General features: G+C 56.7%; 3 protein-coding genes across 5 annotated transcripts; 1 reads left to right on the top strand and 2 right to left on the bottom strand.

Annotated features, from left to right (window-relative positions):
• Positions 1-1076: 1076 nt before the first annotated feature.
• Positions 1077-11385, bottom strand: SGTA (small glutamine rich tetratricopeptide repeat co-chaperone alpha). The gene is made up of 12 exons (XM_064469354.1): positions 11368-11385; positions 9370-9525; positions 8118-8221; positions 7826-7910; positions 7070-7169; positions 5874-5978; positions 5547-5685; positions 4617-4679; positions 4158-4195; positions 3236-3325; positions 2859-2982; positions 1077-2540 (listed from the first exon to the last, which is right to left on the bottom strand). Exons 2-11 carry the CDS (start codon positions 9467-9469, stop codon positions 2868-2870), a joined length of 939 nt encoding a protein of 312 aa, XP_064325424.1. The 5' UTR covers positions 9470-9525; positions 11368-11385; the 3' UTR covers positions 1077-2540; positions 2859-2867.
• Positions 11386-11652: 267 nt separating this feature from the next.
• On the top strand, positions 11653-21272 carry THOP1 (thimet oligopeptidase 1). The gene is made up of 13 exons (XM_064469863.1): positions 11653-11961; positions 12466-12669; positions 14078-14226; positions 14703-14810; positions 15510-15612; positions 15769-15929; positions 16092-16227; positions 16330-16696; positions 16974-17175; positions 17282-17468; positions 17930-18058; positions 18371-18507; positions 18641-21272. The coding sequence occupies exons 1-13, from the start codon at positions 11850-11852 to the stop codon at positions 18797-18799; spliced, it is 2154 nt and encodes a 717-aa protein (XP_064325933.1). The 5' UTR covers positions 11653-11849; the 3' UTR covers positions 18800-21272.
• PLK5 (polo like kinase 5 (inactive)) lies at positions 21218-23289 on the bottom strand. 3 transcript variants are annotated; one of them, XM_064469868.1, is made up of 8 exons: positions 23198-23289; positions 22723-22830; positions 22394-22510; positions 22178-22307; positions 22017-22104; positions 21854-21949; positions 21580-21778; positions 21218-21499 (listed from the first exon to the last, which is right to left on the bottom strand). In XM_064469868.1, exons 5-8 carry the CDS (start codon positions 22079-22081, stop codon positions 21218-21220), a joined length of 642 nt encoding a protein of 213 aa, XP_064325938.1. In that variant the 5' UTR covers positions 22082-22104; positions 22178-22307; positions 22394-22510; positions 22723-22830; positions 23198-23289. The 3 variants fall into 3 exon arrangements, with proteins under 3 accessions (XP_064325938.1, XP_064325936.1, XP_064325937.1); XM_064469866.1 differs by lacking the exon at positions 23198-23289 and having other exon boundaries at positions 22394-22855; XM_064469867.1 differs by lacking the exons at positions 21854-21949; positions 23198-23289 and having other exon boundaries at positions 22394-22855.
• Between the last annotated feature and the right edge of the window lie 202 nt (positions 23290-23491).

Raw genomic sequence — 23491 nt, 5'->3', positions numbered from 1 at the left:
GGACGCCCGTTAGCCCGCCCTGGCCTCTCCTAGCGTCCGCCTCGGCCGTGAGGTGCGCCGCCGAGTAGCGGCCGTGGGGAAACGCGGACAGCGGCGGCAGGTTCCGGGCCGGCGCCGGCCCCGCAGAGCTGTCCGGTGCGGGCGGTGCTGAGCGGGCCGGAGCCGCCGCCGCCACCACCAGAGCGGGGTCGGATCACCTGGAGCCGGCCCGGGAAACCCACAGCCAAGGCACGGCAGCGCCCACCCCCCCCCCCCCCGCCTTTTCCTGCAGGGCTTCAGCTGCTTTCTGCTGAAGAAACATGTGAATTTGGTTAAAACAGCACAAACTGCTAAGCGCAGAAGGCCTTGGAGAGCAGAAGCAAACCTAAAAGAAATCAGGATTTTTTGCTGTCGACACGCTCCCTGGAGGAGTTAGGGAATACGGGAGCGTGGAAGGAGAGCCGCTGTGCCAAAAGCAGGGTGCCAGCTCTCCGCTTTGAGCGCAGCCGCCATCACCAGAACCGGCCTCCTGCTCCTTCCTCCTCCGTCGAGGGCTGGCCACAGCCTTGCAAGGGCAGGAGCGCTTCCCCTGGAGAGCTGAAGGCAGTGGAAGGAAAAGCCCTTGAGGGACAAGAGGAGATAGAGCTACGGCTACCAGAGAGCAAGGAGGGTAAGGGCAGAGGGGAACAGCCCTGAAATGATCCGAAAAAGGAGGAAAAAAATCTGTTCCCTTTCTTTTCAATAATTCTTGAGCTTTTTTCTTTCCCCACTGCCCTGCAGTCCCAAAACGTTTCTTTGTGCTAGGTTACAGAACACAGCTGGAGAGAACTTGAAGGCAGCAGGGGAGGCAGGCACGGAAAGCACGAGTTCCCATTCCTGTGCTGCAGAAACACGTGGGAAGAGCCTTTCAGCAGGGAAGAACAAGAGAACTGGAAGAGGGGGATGAAACCCCTGTGCAGGTTGTGCCTCGCGGCGGCCACGGCCCTGAGAGACCCGTGCAAACCTTTGCCGTCAGCGGTGCCAGAAACAGGCTGGCTCGGGCATGCGTCGGTGCCCCGGGCACACGCGTCATGCTTCAGTCACCCGGGCAAGAGGGATAACAAAGAAAGTGTCCAAATATTTTATTCTTCACAAGTTACATTAACCACATAATACTTTATGAAGCATTTACAAACCATTTTCTTCCCCTCAGTATTAATTTTCAGAAATACCTGCTCGTTCACACTACCGGGGCCCCCCAAAGGGCGCTTTCCATCTCACACCTACCCACCTTCGGACCAGATGCTTTTTGCCCAGTGGTCAGGCTGTGAACACGCCTTCCCCACCGCAATCGAGTGACTACTTAAAAACAGTTCTGAGGTTGATAAAAAAAAGCCTCTGGCCTCGACTACTGACTTCCAGGGGAACTGGCCAGAGCTTTCTGTTTGCCCAAGGATGGACACGGGTAACTCTAGAGGGGCGGAAAGCAGCGGGTTGCTCGCGTTGGCCACAGGAGCTTTTCCCCCGCGCCTCACGCGCTATACGCCGAGGCATAACTGCTCCTCGCCAATCCCCCATGTTGAACCAGAAGCCACTTGATTTCTTGCTATCCAAGCGGCATTTTTATTCCTTCTGCTCTCTGCTCAGGCGCCCTTCTATTCCTACCATTAGCACAGTCAACCAGGCTGATTACTCACATGCATAGAAGACAGATTAAAAAGTAGAAGGATAAAAAAAAAACCTTTTCAACACCAAAAACATCATATCTTTCTTACTGTCCACCCGACTAGTTCACAGATTGGATCATTCCAACAACATAGCCATAATTACTAAACACTAGACAAATTTTGTCAGGGCTGGGAAAGAACCAAGCGGTGCACCTGGAAACCCTCGCTAAAGGGGTCGTCGCACACGGGCACGCTCCACCTGGCCAGTCCCAGACCCCTGGCACAATTACACTAACCCTTGAGAGGCGACCACCAAACTCCCGTGTATTAACGACGCTGGCAACGTTGCTACAGACCTGAATGAGAAACGCAGCGAATCTAATCAACAGAAAAACCCTGTTCCTGGAGGCAAGAAGATCCCGCGATCTCCAGAGTGCTCAAACACTACCGTCTTGTGACCGGCAGGAAGATTAGACGGGGCAGGAGGGGGGTTAGGTAGGACTTGGAACACTTCTTTGAAGTGGCACGTGGGCAGGAAAGTGAAGACGTCCTGTAGTGAAGAGTGCATCGTTCTTCAAAAACGGGTTAAAAAATTCCCATGTAGCAAATAACATAGAAATGTAAGTGTAGTTAAATTTTCCGAGTTTCTTTAGAAAGACTGTTGATGCTGGTTTGTGTTCAGCTCGCTGGATCTTCCAGAAGAAAAAAAGACTAATGGAAAGGCTGAGGGGGAGGAGCAGGGACGAAGACTAGGGACAGAAAGCGTGAATCTGTCTTGAACATGCAGGTCATATAAAGTATTTGGATTTTTTCCATTATTTTTTTCCCCTTCTTGGACACTTCCAACTCAAGAAACGGCAACACGCACATGGCTTCCAGTTTTTAAAGCAAAGAACGTAGGTCCCACGGACTGCGCTGCAGAGACAGGAAGGCAAGACATTTGCAAATTCAATCTTTAAGAAAATAAAGCGTCCCTTTAACCACCGTGAACACCCAGATAGCGAAACCCATTTGTCAGACAGCATGCAAGGGAAGTTCTTATCCACCGCTCCTCAGGGCTGAGCCTTGCACCCGAGGCACAGTACTGGCCATACTGATGCAGATAACCCAGCCTGGACGGAGGGGAGACACCCCAAATTGCTAAATTAAGGCACAAGATGGATATTGCAGCCAAATACATCAACTCCCACTCGGCTGGCTGCAGTACAGCGGCACTCCCGGCTACGGCCTCACCTGGAGTGCTCATTCCTGCTGATCTTCGTTACTGGCACTTGGAGTTCGACTCCTAATCTGGCTTCGTAGCTGCTCTATTAGCTCAGGATTCTGCTGCTGCATCTGCTGAGCGAACTGCTGGCCCCTGAAGGGGAACAAGCAACAGCCCAGTTAGCGTTCCCTCGCACACGCAAACACAGTCTGGTGCCAGGAAGTTCTTTACAGCCGATCGCCAAAACTCCACTCTGACAAGTGGCTCACATCACCAAAAGAAGCAGTATTTCACCCAACATTTAAGCCCTTCCTCAACTGTTAAATTAAGGTCCCTCTTCTGGTCAGAAAAACCCCAAATCCATTTACTGATCAAGGCAAGGGGAATCAGCCAACTCCCTACTCACGCTTGTATGAGGCTGGCGAGATCATTTGTGGAGGGGCTGGTGCCTGCGGCTCCCATGGCGTTGTGGCCCCCAGAAATCATCCCGGACATGCTGTGGAAATAACAGTCATCGCTCAGAGCGGGGGGAAAAAAACCCAGAGAAAGTGTTTGGTTTATGCTGAGAGGGGAATGTTGGCATCATGGGGGCACCTTCCCCCACAGGTTATAAAGTTATCTGCAAGGGAATCTTCTGCAACCGCTTTGTGTACATTAACTGCAGAAGAGCAACCATAAGGTTAAACCGCAAAGTATGTGGAAATATTTATAATATACATCAGTTACTGCACTCCCAGAGATTCCCCCTTCTGCATGCAAGCCCTGTGTTACATTTATTTTAATTAAAACACTACCCTTCCTCACACAAGCTCTTTGCTTGCTCTGCATCGAAAGAGATCTGCTGACGGGACAGCCTGAACACCAGAACAGTAGCTGATGTTCAGCCCTTTAGCCCAATTATCTCACAGGGTAATCAAAGGATGAGCTCCAGAAGGTCTCTAACTCGCTGCCTTCCTGTGCTCTGAAGGATGCACAAAGCATGGAAATATTCTCATTCTAAGTGAGATGGAGCCGTGAAATCCTGCCTCCAGGTCACATAAACACTGTGCAGCAGAGCCAAACTGACCTCAAGCTTCCCAAACCCAGCTCCAGGATCTATCCTGCCTCCCTCCTGCAAACGTTTATACCAAGATCCCTCTTTGGCACAGGCCAGGGTACTCAAAATACACCACCAGCTCAGGCAACTGGACTGGTTTAAAGGCTGCCCTCTACTTCTGGCGCAAGCACCCTCCAGCCCCCACCAGGTCAGACCTACTGCACACACCAAACACACACAGAGTCTCAAACGAGCAATTCAGAGAGGAGATACAAGATGGGATCAAACTTACAGCTGCTGCACTTGCGGATTGTTCATTAGGTTAGATGCCTATTTAAAGAGGGGAGAAAAAAAATGACACCCTATTTAGTCCGAAATGACAGGGTAGACACGCAGATGTTGTGCCATTCAACTACAAACAAAGTGAAGGCAGAAACAGTTGGAAACAGATCAATAGGACAGAAATAGCTAAGAGAAGCACAGCACAACACACAAGACAGGGTGGTAATGCAGAACAGGCACTCTTTCCGCATGCAGCATATCACAAGGAGAAGCCTGTGAATAAGTCACTGGCTCTTCATTTGACCTTAATGAAATACAAGCACAGTTTCTTCACAGCAACACTGAAACCAAGAAGTGAAATGAAAACAAATCTGCTGAAGAGACACAGGAGCTCCCCACGCCACATACTGACACATTGCATCCCAAACAGACCAGATACAGCCTGGCTGTGATCTGTGCCCAAGTTTACCATGCTCATGAAGCCTGGGTTGTTCAGCAAGCCAGCTAAATCGAATCCTCCTGGAGCTCCGGTCTGTAAGAACAAAGAAACCACATGCAGACGATGACATCCTCTCACCTCCTGATGCACATTACAATGGACACTAATACTTTCCTCCCAGTGTTATCCCTTAAACCGTGACAAAAGGAAGAGGCTCTGTCCATACCCTTTCTGGAAAGCTCCAAGTCACAGACAGCCTCGGGGGATGAGGCTCCTTGGGGGAGTCAGAGGGCAGATGTCTGCATTACCTGACTCACCGATCCCCTCTCACCAGCTGAGCCGCGTTAGCGACGTGCAGCTGTAACCCATCACAACTGCCAAGTTAAACACACCCACTGGGTCACCTTTGCACTGGAGAACTCTTTTGAAAATTCAAACCCCCTTCAAAATGATAAACTAACATGTTCCTGCGTGGAGCAAGCCAGCAGTGCAGTCACCAGCTTTCTGGCTAGGAAACCTCCAGGCTTCTCTGCCTAAGAAAACAATTCTCTAAGAAAAAAAAAAAACAACACCTAAAATGCCCTTTTGGTATTGCTAACAGGTCACTAGAAAAAAAAAAAGCTGGATTTTAGAGGTAGTGACTTTAATTAAGAAGGGTGCTTAAGGCAAATTACTGTTTCAAAACACTCCTCTCTCATCAGTCTCATTTTCCAGCTCTTTCAAATAAGCCCAAGGTGACTGTGCTCCATCACTGAAGAGAGGTTACCCTCTCCGGGTTTTAGTGGAAACGTTCACAGCAGGGCTCATTAACTATCTCCCCTCTGCCTGCGTACAGATCTGTGTTCTAAACACAGCCCAGGCCATCGAGGCCCTGCCAGACAGCGCCTGTTTTCACTTGCAGTGAAGAAGCCTCCTTCTAAATCTTACCCACCCATAACAAGCACTAGTTTCAGAACTTACTGGACTAGGAGTCTCCTTCATTTTCTGTTCAGCTATTTTGAGGTTTGATTTGTATGTGTCGTTGTCTGGATCCAGCTCCAGGGCTTTTTTGTAGTAAACGACAGCTTCTGTGTGTTTATTTAAACTGGAGAGGGCCAAGCTATTAAAGTGGAAATAAAATACAAAGTCACCGAGTTCGATAAGCACTTGCAGTCCTCCCCCACCCCCAGCAGAGACGAAACACTAGGTATTTTGCATGACATTCCAGGGCAGAACACTACGATAGTATCGCTGCCACATGGCATTTTGAGATTAAAATTCTGGCACAAAACACCTGCTCTTACTTACCCCATTCTGCCATAAGCTTTGCTGTAGTTTGGATCAATGCCTATAGCTCTTTCACAGTCTCTCACTGCTCCAGCATAATTTCCTAGTTTACTGTATGCAGCAGCTCTGGAGGGAATGGAGAAAGATGAGCAGAAAAAAAAACCTATCAGCTTGAACATACTGAAGGAGGTCACCCCTGTTCCCTCTCCATAGTCTCCTGTTGTACAAGGCAAAGTCAAGTGTGAACTTGACATAAATCCAGGCCGTATCTAGGTGCGCAGGCTGTGATCCAAACACCCAGCTCCATGCTCTGCTCCTACTGCAAGCCTAGGCTCTCACTCCTCCCTATGGACTTTCCAAGAGAAGCCTGGGCTCCGGGGAGGCACACCAGTGTCACTCGCTAGCTCAGACACCTCTCAGCTTCCCTTATGCCCTGATGTCCTCCACATAAGGGGGAAAAAAACTGGTTTTGAAGCCATAACACACTCATTCAAGCCTCAATCTCACAACTCTTATTGACATCAGGGCACCTGCCCAAAACCTCATGGGACTGCCCGTCGCACAGCTGAAGCAAAGCTCAGCTCAGAGCACCAGCTGGAGCTCCTTGCCCCACAAAATACCTCCCCATGTCATTAGCATGCAAGCAGACATGTTATTCATGTAGCCAGCTGTACACACATACTCATGATAAGCACATAACTAAACCAAATCCTGATTCAAAGTCTGTTTTAATTGACAATATTCTTCCCACCAACTCTGACTCTCCTGCTTAGGACTGGAAATAGGAAATTTGCTGGCATACCCGATTTTACAGACACATCAAGTTACATAATTCTCAATAACGAGCCCAACTCATCTCATTTCACTCCTTTGTTTTTATTATCAACACAGCCTCTCAAACCTGGGCTCTCTATCCCACTTGGAGTTAATTGCACAAAAGCAGACAGCATTTCTTGGCATCCTTATATGTCTTCAAATACCTAATAGCGTTTGTTTCCACACCCACATCCTATCTAGAGATACCAGGGCACAGAGCTGGCAGGAGGCACAGGAACATGTCATTATGAGCTTTAAAAAACCAACCACACAAAGAGCAAGCAACAGAACAAGCGGTCTACAGAATCATAAAAGAGGGATTTTGACCGTTGAAGAGTCTTATATTTAAGCAGTAAGAACAAAACCACAGGTGTACAAGGGTGAAGTAAGATAATCAGTACCTGTTGCAAAAATACACAGCATTGGATGGATTTAATTCAATTGCTTTTCCATAGAAAGACACAGCAGCCTCAAAGTTTTCTGCCTTCATTTGTTCATTTCCTAAAGAGATGGCAGAGAGGCTCGTTAACAAGTGAAAAATGGGGACAAACAAAAGCAACAGGCCTGGATCCATGTTCTACTTAATAGAACAAGGAGGAAACCAACCGCTCGCAACTTTGGCTGGTCAAACCTCTTGCCAGCGTGAGGCACGTTCAGCAGCGAGGCAGGGGACCCGCGCCTTGGCAATTCCAGGTTGCCTGACCCTGCAAAACCCCATCGCACCCTCGGCTGCCCTCCCGCCTCGGGCACACGTGAGGCCTCCCCAAAGCAGCACTGCGTCCTGAAAAGCGCTGCAGGCGCGTGGGCTCAGGGAAAGCTCTTTGCTGTGCTTCAGCACTAATCGTGCTCTCTTGTGTGGCAGAGAAAAAGGCAGCACGCAGAGGAGAGCTCAACAGGAAAGACGCCCTGTTCTGCACAGCGTGGGCTTCTCGGGATGCAGAAGAAAATGCTGACCCAGCTGTCTGTCTAGGCTCTGCAGCAGCTAAATTATGCCAACCTACACACGCTCCCGGAGCACAGAGAAAGAAGTAGAAATGGAAGGGTTGAGCGCATTTGCTTTTTTCCTACCCCAAGCATTTCCCAGGTGCTGAGTGAATTAAGCCTCCCTGCCCATTACCATCTAAACCTCATTACACACCAGCCACAGAGGAGGTTACCTTCAGTCTTGAGCCTTTCAGCTTCAGCTATGTCGTCTTCAGAGGGGGTGATGGGCTCCGAATTTGTTCTGATGTGTTCAGGCTCCTTACAAGGAAAGGGAAAAGGCTGCGCTGCAATAAGGACTCCCACTGAGATGCACTACAGCTCCCCCTTCCCAAGCACTGGCATGTCAAGCCCAAAACATTTCGCTCCCACACACCTCCGAGGGGGCAGCGTCGGCACAGAAATGAAAGCTCATTGCTTTGGCTGCTCAAACGGAAACTCGGCACATATTTTAGGGCACTCACTCACCTTTCCTGCAGCAGCTTCAAATATTTCAGGAAGAGTCTGGGACACAGCTAGGTCTTGGTCTTCCATTGAGACCCCAAACGCTGTCTCCAGGCACTGGATGGCCACTGGACAAGAGAAGTCAGGTAATTAGCTTTCCCCACTCCATCTAAGAACTTACCCTCCTCCCACAGCACCTGAATTTCTTACTATTGAATATACCAGGAAAAAAAACCAAACACCCTGAACCACACACCAGGCTCGACGTTTGGGCCATATCCTCAAATTTTGCCAAAACCTCAGAGCTGGGCAAACCTTAGCTCTGGAAATCAAGTCAATCACAACCCCCACGCCCTCAGGTGACTCCGGAGCACATGCCAAGGGTAGAATTTAACTGAACTGGGGCTTTATGAGCCTTCCCACAGCTGCGGGTGGCAGAGAGAGATCTGCACGTTTCAGAAAGCAGTCGCTTGCCAGAGGGTGGCTGCTCTGTCGAGCGCTGTGGCCACGCAGAGGCGCACGGACACCAACCAACAGGTGCACCGGGTCGGGAAGCGGCTCCCAGCACAGAGCAGAATGCCAGCAACGTAACAGAGCTTGGCTTTACAAAACTCGTGCCACAGTTTACAGTCCAAAAGCACCAGGAATAAAGCCCTACTTCCACCAAGCATCCTCCTCCCACCCTCTTCTCCTGCGTCGCCCAGGAATGTACCCACCGCCCTGCGGACATGCCTGTGCTCTTTCAGCGGGACTAATGTTCACGCCAAAGACTAACGCGTGAGCTCCTTAAGTGGATCTTTTAAGATCAGTGTGCTCTCATTACCAGTGAAGCCCTCTGAAAAAAGCCTGTATAAATACTCCAGGGCATGCTGTGGAAAAGCATTTTGATAGCAGAATGGGAAAAGCACTCTGCAAGTATAAAACACTTCCATACAGCCACAAAGTTCTCTGTTTACACTACACCGGGAGCCTCCTACCTCCACCTCATTTAAGATAAAACTTTCAAGGCGCAAACCCGGGGTCAGGGAGGCTTTTGATCCCAGGTATATCCCTTTCTCAAGCTAATCTGCTTTTGAAAGAGAAACAAGAAATTAGATAAGCAATCAGCATCCCTAATGCCCTGGATACCCCCCCCGGATGACAAATTAATTTCAAATCTTGAGGGAGGTTTGATGTTAGGAACAGCCCAGGCAAGTACGAGGCAGAGGAGAGAAACAGCGTCCAAATGTCCCCGAGGGCTGGGCTGTCAGACGTAGACACACGAACAACCACCTACCTTCCAAACTCTCCTGAGCGTCTGCAGACAGACCCCCATTCTGTAGCTGGTCGTGCAGAAACTGGATGATGGAGTAGGCGAGGCGCTTCTGCTCTGCCATTCTGCGAGGCTGCGAGCAGTTTGTTTCGACTTCTTGGAGCTTTAAAAAAAAAAGAGCTGCAGAGAGAAGTTATACAACTTGATGAACAAGAAGTCCAAGAGCTGTTCCACTGCTTTCCCCCAGCATGAATGTGGAGGATAAGGGAGTTGTTTAGGACTGGCCAAGGCGTTCAAAGCCTTCAGCTTTGCACAAACCCTCCAGGCCTCAGTTCACCCTCTCCAGCATGAGTTGTGCAGCGCAGTCCTGCCCCACAAGGCTCCTGCCAAGGGAAATACATTGCAGGCACTTGGGCTACCAAAATGTCTCCAGCTAACCAGGACTAGCCAAACTGAGGCCTGAGGAGATCACCACTAAAAAGCCCCATGGTCTTCTGCTTCCAGAGCATAATTTGATTCTGAAACAATAACAAGGGCTGAAGCAATTTCCCACTGTTAGCAGAGCTGGCCTTGGGGGCTGCCAATCCTCCGTGCAGTTTGCCAGCCTGAATCACCTACCCTGCCAGGTCGCCAAAGGTAAAGGAGAGCAAGGCCCCAAAGTGAAGTGACCCCCATAAGCACGCCCTGAGGCTGGGGCTTCGCAAAGATCCCAGTGCACGTCCTATAAGCGGGACAGATGCAGCTGCTTGCATGGCACTGCCGCTGAGCTGAAGTGCTCTGCCTCTCCTGAATGCTTAACTGGGTTTGTAGCATAGAAAGCCATTTGAAGTCACAGAATCATTAAGGTTAGAAAAGACCTCTCAGACCATCAATTCCAACCACCAACCCAACACCCCCAGGCCTCCTAAACCATGTCCTCAAGTGCCACATCTATGTGGGTTTTTTTTTTTTAAACACCCCCAGGGACGGTGACTCCCCCACCTCTCTGGGCAGCCTGTGCCAGGGCCTGACCGCTCTGGCAGCGAAGACATTTTCCCTCACACCCAACCTAACCCTCCCCTGACGCAGCTTGGGGCCGTTTCCTCTCGTCCCATCACTGGTGACCTGGGAGCAGAGACCAACCCCCCCCTCACTCCAGCCCCTCTCAGGCAGCTGCAGAGAGCGAGAAGGGCTCCCCTCAGCCCCCCCTTCTCCAGGCTAAGCCCCCCCAGCCCCCTCAGCCACCCCCCAGCACACTTGTGCTCCAGCCCCTGCCCCAGCCCCGCTGCCCTTCTCTGGACATGCTCCGGCCCCTCAAGGTCCTTCTTGTCCTGAGGGGCCCAAAACTGAACACAGGATTCGAGGTGCAGCCTCACCAGTGCCAAGCAGAGTCATGATCACTGCCCTAATTTAGTATCATTTAACAGAGAAACTAAATTGCTTAGACACAACCGCTGTAGAATGGAGCCCAACAGAGCCAAGCTGGCCCTGACCCCCCAAGAGCCACCAGAAGCACCGCCAGTCCCACACAGGCAGGGCAGCGGGTGCCTCGGGCACAAGCCTGCGCCGGGCTGCCAGCCCCAGCGAGGAGCGAGGCCCGAGGGCCCGCAGCCCCCCGGGGCGGGCAGAGCGGCCGGAGGCCCCGTCCGCTCCCACAGCGCGGGGCCCCGCCGGGGGTTGGGGCCGCAGCACCCACCGGTGCTCCCGGGCAGAAAGCAAGGCCTAAGGGACGCGGCGGGCCCGGGGCCACAGCCCCGCTGCCGGCAGGGCGTTCCCGTCCGCTCGCGGCTCCGTGAGGCGGGAGCACCGGCGGGGCCCTCCCTCACGGGCAGCGCCCGGGGTCTGCGGGGAGGGGAGACAGCCCACCACAGCCCCCGGCCCGGCCCACAGCGGACCCCGGGCGAGGGAAGCACCAGGCCCTGCCGCGTGCCCGGGAACTGCCCCCCACCCCGGACCAGACCGGAGGCAGACGGTTCCCGGTTCCTCTCCCAGCCTCCCCCCCCCCCCCCCCCAATACCGCTCACCGGGCGCCCCGATACTCGCCTCAGCCGGGGCGGGCTCGGCGCTGCGCATGCGCGGTGGGCAGGAACGGAAGCATGCGCACTTCTCTGCCCACAGAGTACATGCGCTGCCGCCAGGCACCGCCCACCCGCCCGTCCCGCCTTCATAGGGCCGCCGGAGGCCATAACGCATGCGCGGAGTCCTTAACGCATGCGCACTCTATGCCTCTCGGGGGCGGGGCCACACACCGGAAGCGCAGCTGTTCCCGTCTGAGTTTTACCATAGAGAGGGGGCGGGGCCGTGGGAACGGGTGGGCGGGAGCCGCGGCTCGTGGTGCCGCTCCCGCTCCCGGGCTCGTGGTGCTGTCCCGTAGCCGCCGAGGCTGAGGGCCGGGATGGGGCTGTACGTGTGCTGGTCAATGGCCGTTCCCCTCCGTCCCGGATGGGGTGAAGGGAAGGGGAGAGCGGCCCAGTCCTCCATTCTCCCAGAATCCCCTGGCGCGGCCGCTCTCTCCGCCCGCCTCTATGGTTGGGGCACATGCTCCCTGCGTGGGGCCGGCGCGGTCTCCTCACGGTCTCGTCAGCGGAGCGGGGCCTCCCGGTAACCCCGGCACCCCTGGCATGGCCCCCCCCACAGGTACCGGCGGCGGAGAGGGGAGTCTGGGGGCGGCGGGGGTCTGGGGCGGGGCGGGGAGCGGGGGTGAGGGCAAGGGCGAGGGGCTGACGCGGCGTGGGGAGGGGGGGGATGGAGGAGGGGGGGGCCGGAGGCGGCCCCTCAAGGGCTCTGCAGGGTGACCCTCGCCTCCTGCTGTCCCGGCTGTCACCTCTCCGCCCGCCGCTCCCTCCCCGGGCCGTGAGAGCTGCCCCCGTGGGCAGGGGCACCTGCCAGGGGCACGGCGGGGAGGGAGCGGGGTCGGGTTTCTCTCAAGGGCTTGTCATGACTGAGAGGGTAAACATTGCCCGGAAAATAATCCGGCTGCTGATTGCCTGGCGCTTCGGGAGCCCGGTTGCCCATCAGCACGGTTTGTTTGCTGGGCCTCTCCTTTAAGTGCTTTTATCACCCTTTAGCTCTGCAGCTGGATTTTCTCTCCAGCCCGTGTAAGAGTGCATCTCACGGAGCGTTTCCTCCCCACCTCCCCAGGTAACGTTGTGGATAGCCAGGCCCCCAGGCTATTGGCAAATCAGCTGAGATGGGACCTGACTGCCGAGCAGATAGAAAACATGGCTGCAGAGCTCACGGAGAGAACCAAGCTTGTGTATGACCGGGTGGGCTCCCAGGAGCAGGGTGAGGTGTCCTATGAAAACACTCTCAAGGCCCTGGCTGATGTGGAAGTGGAATATACAGGTACGTATGCTGACAGGGAGTACGGGCTTTCTGGAAATCAACGTGTTATTAAGATTTTTCAGGTGGGTTTTTTTTGCTCTGAACTCTCATCTCCTCTTTTCTTCCCACGGCTCCCGCAGCAGTATGCTTGGGTTTTTTTCCAGTTCATGTTTATACAGCTAGATATAAGTACAACAAATAGAGTAGATTTGGAACGGAAGAGTGGGTCTAAAACAAGGACGGCGCTTTGGCAGCAGGGTGGTTTGTTGGAGGAGCAGCCAGGTTTTCAGGGTTGCCTCCTGCTTGTGTGTGTCAGGGTGCGTTAGTGGGAACAAGTCGTGCATTGGCAGAAATAGTTCGGATGATTTAAGAAATCTTCAGCCCCTCTCTAACTTTTTCCCTGAGGCAGCAGACAAATGTCTCTCCATGTGCCTTGTTTAAACACTGCGGTTGCTTTAGGGACTATGTGTAAAGTAATGTGACATGATGGCATCGTGCTGGTGAATGATGCAGGCCTTGATATTCCTCTGGCTAATTACTTACAGCAGTAGAGTGCCCAAGTCGCGTAGCCCCGCTCCTGCCTCACGGCATCTGTTAGCTGTCCTGACCACCCATGTTGCGAGGTGTCACGTCTGCATGAAGCGGAAGCCAGCCTGCGAGCCTCTTCTTTCTTCTCTCTCATTTCTTTTTCCTAAAATAAGAGGAAAAGCCCTTATTAAGCAGGGGTAATGTTAACTTCAGCAGAACTGTCGGCACTTTACCTGGGCAGCAGAGAGTAGCTGCCTGCTCACCTTCTGCTGCGTGGAGAGTTCTCGTGCCTGGAGGGCAGCACCTTCCTGCTGGAGTTGTGTTATGTGGGATTTTGCAGAGATGATGGCAGGGAATGTTCCCCCTGTTTTCACTTCTAACGTGGAAATGTGTCAGGACAGAGCACTCCTGGGACATATGGTGGCTTCTGAGGAGCACCTGCAGTAAAGGTGTGCTGCTTTTAGCCTGGTCCTCTAAGGAGAGGAGTCACACAAAGAAGCTGCTCGCATGTCTCTGGCACAGAAGTCCTGTGATTCTTGGCACTGTTGATACCAGCTATAGCTGGGACAAAGGCGTTGGGATCTCACAGGCATGAAATTCATGTGAGTTTTGTCAGAAAGGTGGGCTGTAGCGGGAAATCAGTGGGCAGATGTGCTCAGCAGCGAGGAAGGGGTGAACGGGTGCTGCGGGTGACTGAGTGCTGCTCAGGGAGGGCAGCTCTGGCTTTGTCTGGTGGCAGTGGCTTGCCTTGCTCTTCATTTATGTGGGCAGGCAGGTCAGGCTCCAGGGCCGACAAACTGTCTCCCCGTTAACACAGGTTCTCTGTGAACGCTCCCGCTCACAAACACTTCTGGGACATGTAGCCATTGCCTTTGCTGTAATCCCTCTTCTGTCTTTCCAGTCCGTCGGAACATGCTGGACTTCCCCCAGCACGTCTCTCCTTACAAAGACATCCGTGCGGCGAGCACCGAGGCTGACAAGAAGCTCTCCGAGTTCGACGTGGAGATGAGCATGAGGCAGGACGTGTACCAGAGGATTGTCTGGCTCCAGGTGTGTGCTCCGGAGGGTGCTCTGCCAGTGATGCACCTGAGCAGGGCACTGAAACCTCCTGGAATTACAACAAAGCCTCTTCCCTTGTCCCAGAACTCTGAAGTGAATATCGAGTCAGGTCTGAACTCTGTGTGATCATTGCAGAATGGTCCAGTTGTTAGTGAGAACTGGGGAGTTGGGGTTTGAGGGCTCTGCCCCTCCTCAGGGCCTCTGGTAAAACGGGTTTAGTAAAAACAGCCTGCCTGGCTCGGGGAAGGGGCTGGGTAGTGCCCTGGAAAGTGCTGTAGTACAGCATAAAGGTGAGAAGTTTAAAGCAATCCGATAGGCACTAACGCACCAATCGAAAGCTGCCTTGTGGGGTGTTTCCATCTGCTCTGGGTCACTGGTGTTACAATAACCCACAACTCCCACCAGCAACCAACTTCCCGCAACACTCGATCCTGCGGTTCCCTGTGCTCACGGGTTTTGTTTTACAGGAGAAAGCAGAGAGCGCTTCACTGAAGCCTGAAGCAAAGAGATATCTAGAGAGGCTGATTAAATTGGGTAAAAGAAACGGTCTCCATCTCCCTGAGGAAACGCAGGAGGTGAGATCACAGAGCTTAAGTAGGCATAGGTAGGGGAGGCCTTGCAGGGCCAACGGGATGGTGTAGCATTAGAGCAGATTGAGGCTTGGCTCCTGAATTTTGTCCCTGATCCATGTGACCTTGGGCATGTTGGTTGATGACTCTGTGCCCCTCTTTCCTTTCCTTTGGGCGGGGGTGACGTTTACAAAGTGGGGTTGAAGCTGGGAGTCCGGGAGCTCCCAAGAAGCCAAGATCTCAGATGGTGCTGTGCAGGTCAGGATTGGAAGTAGCACCCGGCCCCCATGTGCCGTCAGGGAGGGTGCCCCACTGGGGCTGGGGGCAGGCTGAGCTGCTCAGGGTCTCCCCTTTTATCTCGTGCCAGCGCACGGAGCACAAAGCTGGGTTAACAGAAGAGAAGGTGAAAGGAAATTAGGGCAGAGGAGGTTGTTGCTTAAACACCTGCAGCTCCTGAGCTGGCAGCAGACAGCTGGGACCTTGCTGAGGCAGCTGCTCTCCTACCAGGTGCGATCAAAGGGAGTCTGTTCTAGGCTGAGAGCTCAGCGCCTGAACGCGATTAATTCTGCAGCGTTGCGTTTGAACGAAAGCCAAGCGCAGACCGCTGGGCAGCTCAGCAGGCAGGCTCTTGGCCGGAGACGGTGAAGAGTGCTCTTTGACTTCCCCCTTTGGACTGACTTTTCTCTGTTCATCTATATTTTAAAGAAAATCAAAGCTATTAAGAAAAAGCTGAGCGTCCTTTGCATAGACTTCAACAAGAACCTCAATGAAGATACTACCTACTTGCCCTTCTCAAAGGAGGAACTAGGTACGGAGCGCTCGGGCTTATCTCTCTGCTGGCGTGGCTCTGAGTGCCTGGATTCCTCTGGCCGACGAGCAAGAGCCTGATCCCGTGCTCAGTCCCAGAGCTGGTGTTTCTGGAGAGCCCTGGGCTCTCCATCAGCACTGTCTGCTCTTTTCTCAGGGGGGCTCCCTGAGGACTTCTTGAACTCCCTGGAGAAGACAGAGGACGGCAAGCTGAAAGTCACCTTGAAATACCCGCACTATTTCCCTCTCCTGAAGAAGTGCTACGTGCCTGAGACGAGGAGGAAGGTGGAGGAAATGTTCAACTCCAGGTGCAAAGAGGTAGGTGGGCCTTGCTGCTTGCCAGCAGGACCAGATGGGATGCCAGGTCAGGTCCAGGCACTGAAGGGATCTCATCTGAGATTTGTGCTGCTTTCCACGCTGGGGCTCACGCTTCCTTTCTTGCCTGTGTACCCCACTTCACTCTTTGACCCTACCTTGCAGGAAAATTGCTTGATCCTCAAGGAGCTGGTGGATTTGCGTGCTCAGAAAGCCAGTCTCCTGGGCTTCAACACGCACGCGGACTTTGTGCTGGAGATGAACATGGCTAAAAGCAGCAAGACAGTGGCTACGTTCCTGGGTACGGCTCTTGGCTGTGGAGGGGAAGAGCAGGGGCACACGCTGGGCCGGGTACGCTGCGCTCAGCCCCGGGCACTCACACTGCCTGCCTTGGTTTTCCTAGATGAGCTGGCCCAGAAGCTGAAACCCCTCGGGGAGAAGGAACGGGCTGTGATCCTCGACCTGAAAAAGAAAGAATGCGAGAAGCGTGGCCTGGAGTTTGACAACCGCATCAATGCCTGGGACATGCGCTATTACATGAACCAGGTGGAGGAGACCAAGTACAGCGTGGACCAGAATCTGCTGAAGGAGTACTTCCCCATGCAGGTGGTCACCACGGGCCTGCTGGCCATTTACCAGGAGCTGCTGGGGCTCACCTTCCATCTGGAAGAGAAGGCTCAGGTCTGGCACGAGGACGTCCAGCTCTACACAGTGAAGGACACCTCCTCCGGGGAGACCATTGGCAAATTCTACCTGGACCTGTACCCACGGTGAGACCTTGGGCAATGTGAAGTGAGGGAAGAGGGCTGGGGCAGGGGGCGCAGAGCCTGCCACGCGCCTGGGGAAGGGGAGAGGCCGTCCCGCTCCCAGACGCATGGCTGTGCAGAGGGAGCGGTGTGTAATCGGGCAGGGCTGTCCCAGGAGCATGGGGCTGGCGTGAATCACAGCGTCTCAGGAGCTTCTGCTCTGAGCAGGACCACGCTGCGTGGTGGCTCGTGGCTGGCCACGAGGGAGGATCCCTGTAACAGTCTCCCCTTCCTGGCCTAGGGAAGGGAAGTACGGGCATGCAGCCTGCTTCGGCCTGCAGCCGGGCTGCCTCTTGCCGGACTCCAGCCGGCAGATCTCAGTGGCTGCCATGGTGGCCAACTTCACCAAGCCCACGCCGGATGCGCCTTCCCTGCTGCAGCACGACGAGGTGGAGACCTACTTCCACGAATTTGGGCACGTCATGCACCAGCTGTGCTCTCAGGTGAGGCCTGGCTGCGCTGGCAGAGGGTTGGTTTGTTACCTTTCCCCTGTCGTGCTCCCCTGTGGGGTTAAATGACACCCTGCTCTGAGCTTGCCGTGTCTCCTAGGCGGAGTTTGCCATGTTCAGCGGGACACATGTGGAGCGGGACTTTGTCGAGGCACCATCGCAGATGCTGGAGAACTGGGTGTGGGAGAAGGAGCCGCTGCTGCGCATGTCCAGGCACTACAAAACTGGAAGCCCCATCCCTGATGAACTGCTGGAGAAGCTCATTAAATCCCGGCAGGCGAACACAGGTGGGTCCCTGCAGAGGGAAGTGGGAGCCAGCGAAGAGGGGCAGGAGGGGAGTGAGGGCGGCGTGCTGTCCCCAGCGAGGGCAGAGCCCTGCCCCTGTGTGTGGGGAGGGGAAGGGGACCCTTAGTGACCTGGCTGGGTAGAGGAAGGGCTTTGTCTTGCTCGCTTTGGGGGCTGAGAGTGTTGGGGGGAAGAAGCACATCTGCCTGCCGTTAGTCTCGGAAGAGTGAGGGTGGTGTGGCAGGAGGTGCAGCAGACTGGGTGGTGGCACAGCAAGAAGGTGCGCAGGGGAAGGTGGGGATTATCTGCAGGCAGGGGATGCGGCTTAGGCCTGACCGTAGGGTGCTGCTGAACCAGGCTGGTCTGGGGAAGCGGGTCAGAAGTTGGGTGTGGGGAGAAGCGTGGGAGCTGCCCAGCCTGCCCTGCTGCAGGAGCTCAGTTTGCCTCCTCCTTCTGGGAACAGGGCTCTTCAACTTGCGTCAGATTGTCCTGGCCAAGGTGGACCAGGCGCTGCACACCCAGACGAAGGCTGACCCTGTGGAGGTGTTTGCCCGGCTGTGCGAAGAGGTGCTGGGCGTCCCTGCCACCCCAGGTACCCAGGGGCTTGGGGGTCCCGCTCTCGCTGTCTCTCTAGGCCTGACCTGCAAGCTTGGCTCAGCAGGTTCTTTTCAAGGCTGGGGCTTCAGGCTGGCTCTGTGGGGACAGTTGCCGCTGGCCCCAGGAAAAGCAGGGCTGAAAACATACAAAAATAACTGGGAAGTTCTCCCCTGTTTCCCCTGAGATCGTGAGCCAGCTGACCCAGTGCCTGCTCTGACACATTTACACCACAGAGGGGTTTTTCCGTGCTGTGAGCGGTTCCAGCAGCCTTTCCTGTTAACGCCCCTTCCCTTCCTTTGCTGCAAAGGTACAAACATGCCTGCTACGTTTGGCCACTTGGCCGGAGGCTACGATGCGCAGTACTACGGCTACCTCTGGAGCGAAGTGTACTCCATGGACATGTTCCACACGCGCTTCAAGCAGGAGGGGATCATGAACTGTAAGGTAGGGAGGACGTCCTGCGCCGCCGGGCTCTTGGCGCGTGGCAAGGGCTGCCTGCCCCTGCCAGAGGTGGTGGGAGGCGGCAGCGTTGGTGGGAGGGCGGGTGTCCTACGCGCACCCCTGTCTCTCCTCGCAGGTGGGCATGGATTACAGGAATTGCATCCTGCATCCTGGCGGTTCCCTGGATGCTTCCGACATGTTAAGGAAGTTCCTGGGCCGCGAGCCCAAGCAGGACGCCTTCCTGGCCAGCAAAGGACTGAAGGTGGAGAGCAACTCGCTGCCTTCAGCCTGCTGAGAAACTGCTCCAGCCCGTTTGAGTCAAGCCAGCTCCTTTGTCTACGCACCAGTCCTCTCAGGCCAAGCAACACCCGGTACTTCTGTCACCAAACGCATCCTGGGCCAACCCCTGCCTGGAGCTGTTCCTCTGGGATCCTGCTCCGAGCTCGCCCTGGGCTTCAGGAGCCGGATTCAGCCCTTGTCCAGGGCTCTGCGGTGACAGCTCTGTGAAGGGAGTTGAATTGCCTTTGTCACCCCCCCCCGAGGGGGATGGGGCTGTTGGTAGCCCACACGAATTGGCTGAACTTTGAACCTGATTTCTGCACGAGGGTGAGTTTCAGCCTCTTTTATAGCCGGGGAGGAGGGTGAGAGGAGTTACTAAACTTGAATCATCATTTTAAAACCCTTTCTTTTTAAGAAATGAGACTTCCCACCAGGCATGGCATGTTCCGTGCCCCAGGGCAGGCTTACTGTTCTGAGCACGAAACAAGCGGCCTGCGAAGCTGCGCTGGGCGTCGTGCTCTCCCCGTCTTTGGGCAGCTGGCGGCTGCGGAATAAAGACGGGGAGATCCCAGAGTTTAAAAACTATTGCATTGACTGGGACGTCCTGCCCTGAGCCCCTCAGACGTTCCTGCGGGCACAGCAGGCCTGGGAGTGGGGCAGAGACGGCCGGTACAGCTCTTCCCAGAACCGGGGGGTCTGGGGCACGTGGCGTCTTTGGAAGGTTGGACCTTCCCCCAGACTTTATCGGAGCTGCTGGTACCTCGGGGCCATCTTAGGGCAGGCAGCCGGTGCCTTCTGGGCTCAGGTCGTGGCAGCAGAGGGTGTGTTGCTATTGCTGTGACCTCTAAGCCAGGGTGGGACAGGGGAGGGCTGTGGAAAAAAAAAAAACCAAAACAGGAGGACAGCTTCAAACAACACAGATGCCAGGGATAAAAATATCAAGCGGGCTTTGTGCCAGGCCATGATCAGCCGGGCTCTGGGTGCGGCACCAAGCTCGGGGACGGCAGCCAGCCCTTTGCCCGGCCTTGGGAGCGGCCGGGCTGTGCCACCTGCCCCCCCAGCTGTTCCCCTGTCCCCGAGGATCCCAAAACTGGTGCCCGCGTGGCGTGGCGTGGCATGGCATGGCATGGCATACCTCCTGCTGCTCCCTTCTCGCCTCTGCGGTGCCGCTGTGCCCGAGCAGGCAGGAGGGCGCTTGTGCGGGGCTGTGGGTCGGAGCTGCTGGGGGGTGCGCTCACCCCAAGGGCAAAGGCCCAGTTCTGGTTTTGCTCACGTAGGAATCACGCGCGGGCTGGGAAGGGCTTTCAGCAGCGAGTGTGCTGCTTCCTCGGCAGCGGAGGGGAGCTGAGGACCTCAGAGGGGAGCTGTGAGCTCCCGCCGACGTGAGGGATCTGTGGTGACGGGGTGCTGAGGGCAGATCTCATTTTCTGGTGTCCCACCCCACCTCCAGCCTCGGGTGCTCTGCGTGATGCCGTCTGAGTGCTGTGGGATCGGTCCCCGCAGCTCTTCTGTGGTTTGAGCACACGGAGGGTGCCGGCGAGAGGCCGAGTGCCCGCGCTCGCACCCACCCTCCCGGCCAGGGCCGTGCGTGGGAGCTGCCGTCCCTCCCCAGGGCCCCGCGCTGCGGCTCCCTCCCCGTCCGCCCTGGTCCCTTTGCTTCTCCTCTCGCCTGGGCTGCGTCACCAGAGCGGCTCCGGCTTCCTTCCCCGCAGCCCCCGACGAGAACTTTGGAAGAAAGCTCTCCCCAAGTGCAGACAAAGTCATTTTTGTCACCTCCCTCCCCCAGACCCCCCTGGTGACACCCTCCCTCGCCGGTCCCCTCTTGCGCTGACGTGTGGACAGGTCCGTAAGCAGCGAAGCGGCTCCTTGGTGCTTGCTGGGGCCACCTTGAGCATCTTGTCTTTGTCCCCACCCTCTGTTTTAGGCATAGGCGAGTGTCTGTCCCGGGTGCCGGCTGCGCAGGGCCGGGCGCTCTCGAGTTGACGCTGTGGGTGTTTTAAGTGTCATGTTTTACTGAGCTTTCAGAGTTTTCTTTCAGACCTCTTCTCTCGAGGGAGAGAACTGAAGCTGAACAGGGAAACCGCGCACTTTCCTCCCTCCTTCCCAGGCCACAGATAACTCTGTTCCTCCCTCCAGGAACCCCTGCTGCTGGCGCTGCGGCCAGGTGGGGCAGGGGGACCTGACGCCTCCCCAGGCGCTGCTGTTCCCCGTGTGTGGGTGATCCCCAGGAGCGACGTGGGGCACCGGGCTCCTCAGAGCTGCACCTTCTCCCCCCCAGCTCCTCGTCCCCATCCCGTACCGGGGAAGAGAGGTCCCTTTTGGGTTTGGGTTTGGTTTAATTATTTTTTTTTTCTGTTAACTGTTTCTAAGGGCAAACTGGTGTGTGTGTGTGTGTGTGCGCCGTTCGTAATGGTCACGTCCCACCCTGCTTGTTTCAATGACTGGATTTTAGACGGTTCCTAGCACTAATAAAGATTTTCCTAAGCGGATCTTTGCATGGCTCAGGTCCCGCCGAGGAATCTCTTCCTTCGCGGCAGGGAGATGGTTGCCTCCCGCTCCCTGCCGGGCCGAGGCAGCAGGGTGGTGACCCCCAGCACGGCCACCCCCTCGCCAGCGCCGCCGCAGCCCCCCGCAGCAGTTTGCACGCTGGATCCTGTCCCACGAAGACGGGAGCTGAGCGGCAGGCGTGGGGTGGCAGCCGGTCCGGTGTGAAGCCCTGGGGGGAGCGAGAAGCAGTGACCCCCCCCGCCCCTCCCGCTGTCGGTGCAGGCTCTGTGCCCCCCGCTGGCTCCCCACCTGGGTGAAGAAGCCATGATCCAGCATGTCCCGCAGGCTGGGCCGCTCCGCAGGCTCGGGGGCCAGCAGCCGGGCGATGAGAGCCCGGGCACGGGGCGAGAGGTGGGTGGGCAGCGGGTACTGCGCCGCCCGGATGCGCCGGTACAGCTCCTGCCGGTGAGCCGCCTCGAACGGTGGGCTGCCCGTCAGCGCCGCGTACCTGGGGGGGGTCTGGCTGCTCGGTGGGTCCAGGGGCACCCCCTGCCCTCCTCCCCTCCCTCCAGCTCCCCCTTACATGGCGCAGCCCAGGGCCCAGATGTCTGAGGGCACCCCGTGCCCCTTGCGGTCCAACACCTCCGGGGCCAGGTAGCTGGGGGTCCCACACAGCGCCCTGGGGAGACGGGCAGGGTGACCCCCGGCCCGGCAGCACCCCCCGGCAGCGCCACAGCCCCACTCACCCCCAGCGCCGGCCGGCTGGTGCCTCCTGCCGCGCCAGCCCCAGGTCCCCGATCTTCACCTGCATCTTCTCGGTCACCAAGAAGTTGCCTGTGGAGGGAGATGAGCCCGAGCGGGGCTGGTGCGGTTCCCCCTCCCGCCGCCCCGGCTCTGCCCCACGCACTCAGCTTGAGATCCCGGTGGACGATGCCCCGTCCGTGGAGGTAGCGCAGCCCTGAGATGATCTGCCGCAGGTAATACCGCACCTCCGGCTCCGTCAGCCTCCCCCGGGCCCGCAGGATGTCGGCGAGGGACTGGGGACGGAGCGAGGTGCCAGCTCGGGGCCTGGCAAAGCCCCGGCGTGGGGATGCTGCGTTTTGGGGTGCCGGCGCTCGCTCACCCTCCGGCTGCAGTACTCCAGCAGCAGGTAGACGTGGCTGCGGTCGGCGAAGTGCCCGTGGAGGCGGACGATGTGCCGGTGGCGCAGGCGGCCGTGCAGCTCTTGCTCCCGCTCCACCTGCATCGGCACCACCCCGGCAGCCCCCCCGGGGGACCCTCTGGATCGGGGGAGCCCCAGCACTCACCCTTGGGGGGACAGGGATGGGAACCCACCCAGTGACCCAGGAAGGAGGGAGAAGGAGCAAGCACAGGGGCTGTGGGGGTCTGCAGGGTCCCTGTGGGCATCATCCCCCCTCCCTGGGGACTTGTGTGTGCCCCCCCCAGACTCACCCTCTCCCCGAAGCCCACCACGGCGAGCCGGGCTCGCGGGATGACCTTCACCGCGTAGACCCTGCCGCTGGCCACCTCCGTCAGCTGGTAGCAGCGCCCAAAGGTGCCCTGCGAGGATGGTCCCGCCGGAGTGAGCAGCCCAGCACCCCGGGGCGAGCCGGGGGGCGAGAGGCTGCAGGCAGAAGGGGGTCCCGGGTGTCGGGGTGCCCGGCCACGTGCCCTTCCCTGGGGGCCAAGGAGCCTGGGGGCTGGCGCTGGCCCCGGCACCTGCTCCGCTCCGGCTCGGTCGCAGCGTTCCTCCGCTGCCTCAGTTTCCCTTTCCCCAGTGGGGATGTGGTGGGCGCCTGTTGGAGTCGGACACCTTGGGGGCCCCGTGGGGTGTGGGGGTGCCCAGCGGGGATGGGGTGCTGGCTAGGGTGAGGGGTTGCCTGGGGGTGCAAGGATGGGGCTGCCCGGGGGCAATGGGGGGATTTACCTCTCCCAGGAGCCGTCCCCGCTTGTAGAGCACCCCGCTGCCTGTGTCCTCGATGTACCACCCGGGGAGCTCGTCCCCTGCCCACCCCCGGGCCATCCTGCCGGCTCTGCTGCGTCCTGCAGAGGGGAGACCCCAAGGGACGCCCGTACCCCGGCACTGTAACCCCTTCAGCTCCGGGCTGGGGGTGTTTGGGACCGCTTGTGGGGGGTGCGGGTGGGGGGCACTCAGCAGATCCTGCTGCATCTGCCCAGCGTCAGGGGGTACTGGCAGGGTCCCGGATCAGGATGAGACGGG

Source organism: Phalacrocorax carbo, chromosome 19 (genome assembly GCF_963921805.1).
Source record: "Phalacrocorax carbo chromosome 19, bPhaCar2.1, whole genome shotgun sequence".
Classification (NCBI taxonomy): domain Eukaryota; kingdom Metazoa; phylum Chordata; class Aves; order Suliformes; family Phalacrocoracidae; genus Phalacrocorax; species Phalacrocorax carbo.
The sequence above is the reverse complement of the archived record's forward strand: the minus strand, read 5'-3'. Positions and strand labels throughout refer to the sequence as shown.

Excerpts from the sequence above, each read along its gene's own strand:
- SGTA (XM_064469354.1), bottom strand. The coding sequence starts at position 9,469 with ATGGCAGAGCAGAAGCGCCTCGCCTACTCCATCATCCAGTTTCTGCAC. Across the intron at positions 5,979-7,069 it reads GCTGTGTATTTTTGCAACAG|AGCTGCTGCATACAGTAAAC; the intron begins GTACTGATTATC and ends CATTCCCTCCAG. Across the intron at positions 3,326-4,157 it reads AATCCGCAAGTGCAGCAGCT|CATGTCCGGGATGATTTCTG; the intron begins GTAAGTTTGATC and ends TTATTTCCACAG.
- THOP1 (XM_064469863.1), top strand. The coding sequence starts at position 11,850 with ATGGTTGGGGCACATGCTCCCTGCGTGGGGCCGGCGCGGTCTCCTCAC. Across the intron at positions 16,228-16,329 it reads GACAGTGGCTACGTTCCTGG|ATGAGCTGGCCCAGAAGCTG; the intron begins GTACGGCTCTTG and ends TGGTTTTCCTAG. Across the intron at positions 18,508-18,640 it reads AGGGGATCATGAACTGTAAG|GTGGGCATGGATTACAGGAA; the intron begins GTAGGGAGGACG and ends CTCTCCTCGCAG.
- PLK5 (XM_064469866.1), bottom strand. The coding sequence starts at position 22,516 with ATGCAGGTGGAGCGGGAGCAAGAGCTGCACGGCCGCCTGCGCCACCGG. Across the intron at positions 22,308-22,393 it reads TGGAGTACTGCAGCCGGAGG|TCCCTCGCCGACATCCTGCG; the intron begins GTGAGCGAGCGC and ends CTCCGTCCCCAG. Across the intron at positions 22,105-22,177 it reads CCACCGGGATCTCAAGCTGA|GCAACTTCTTGGTGACCGAG; the intron begins GTGCGTGGGGCA and ends CTCCCTCCACAG.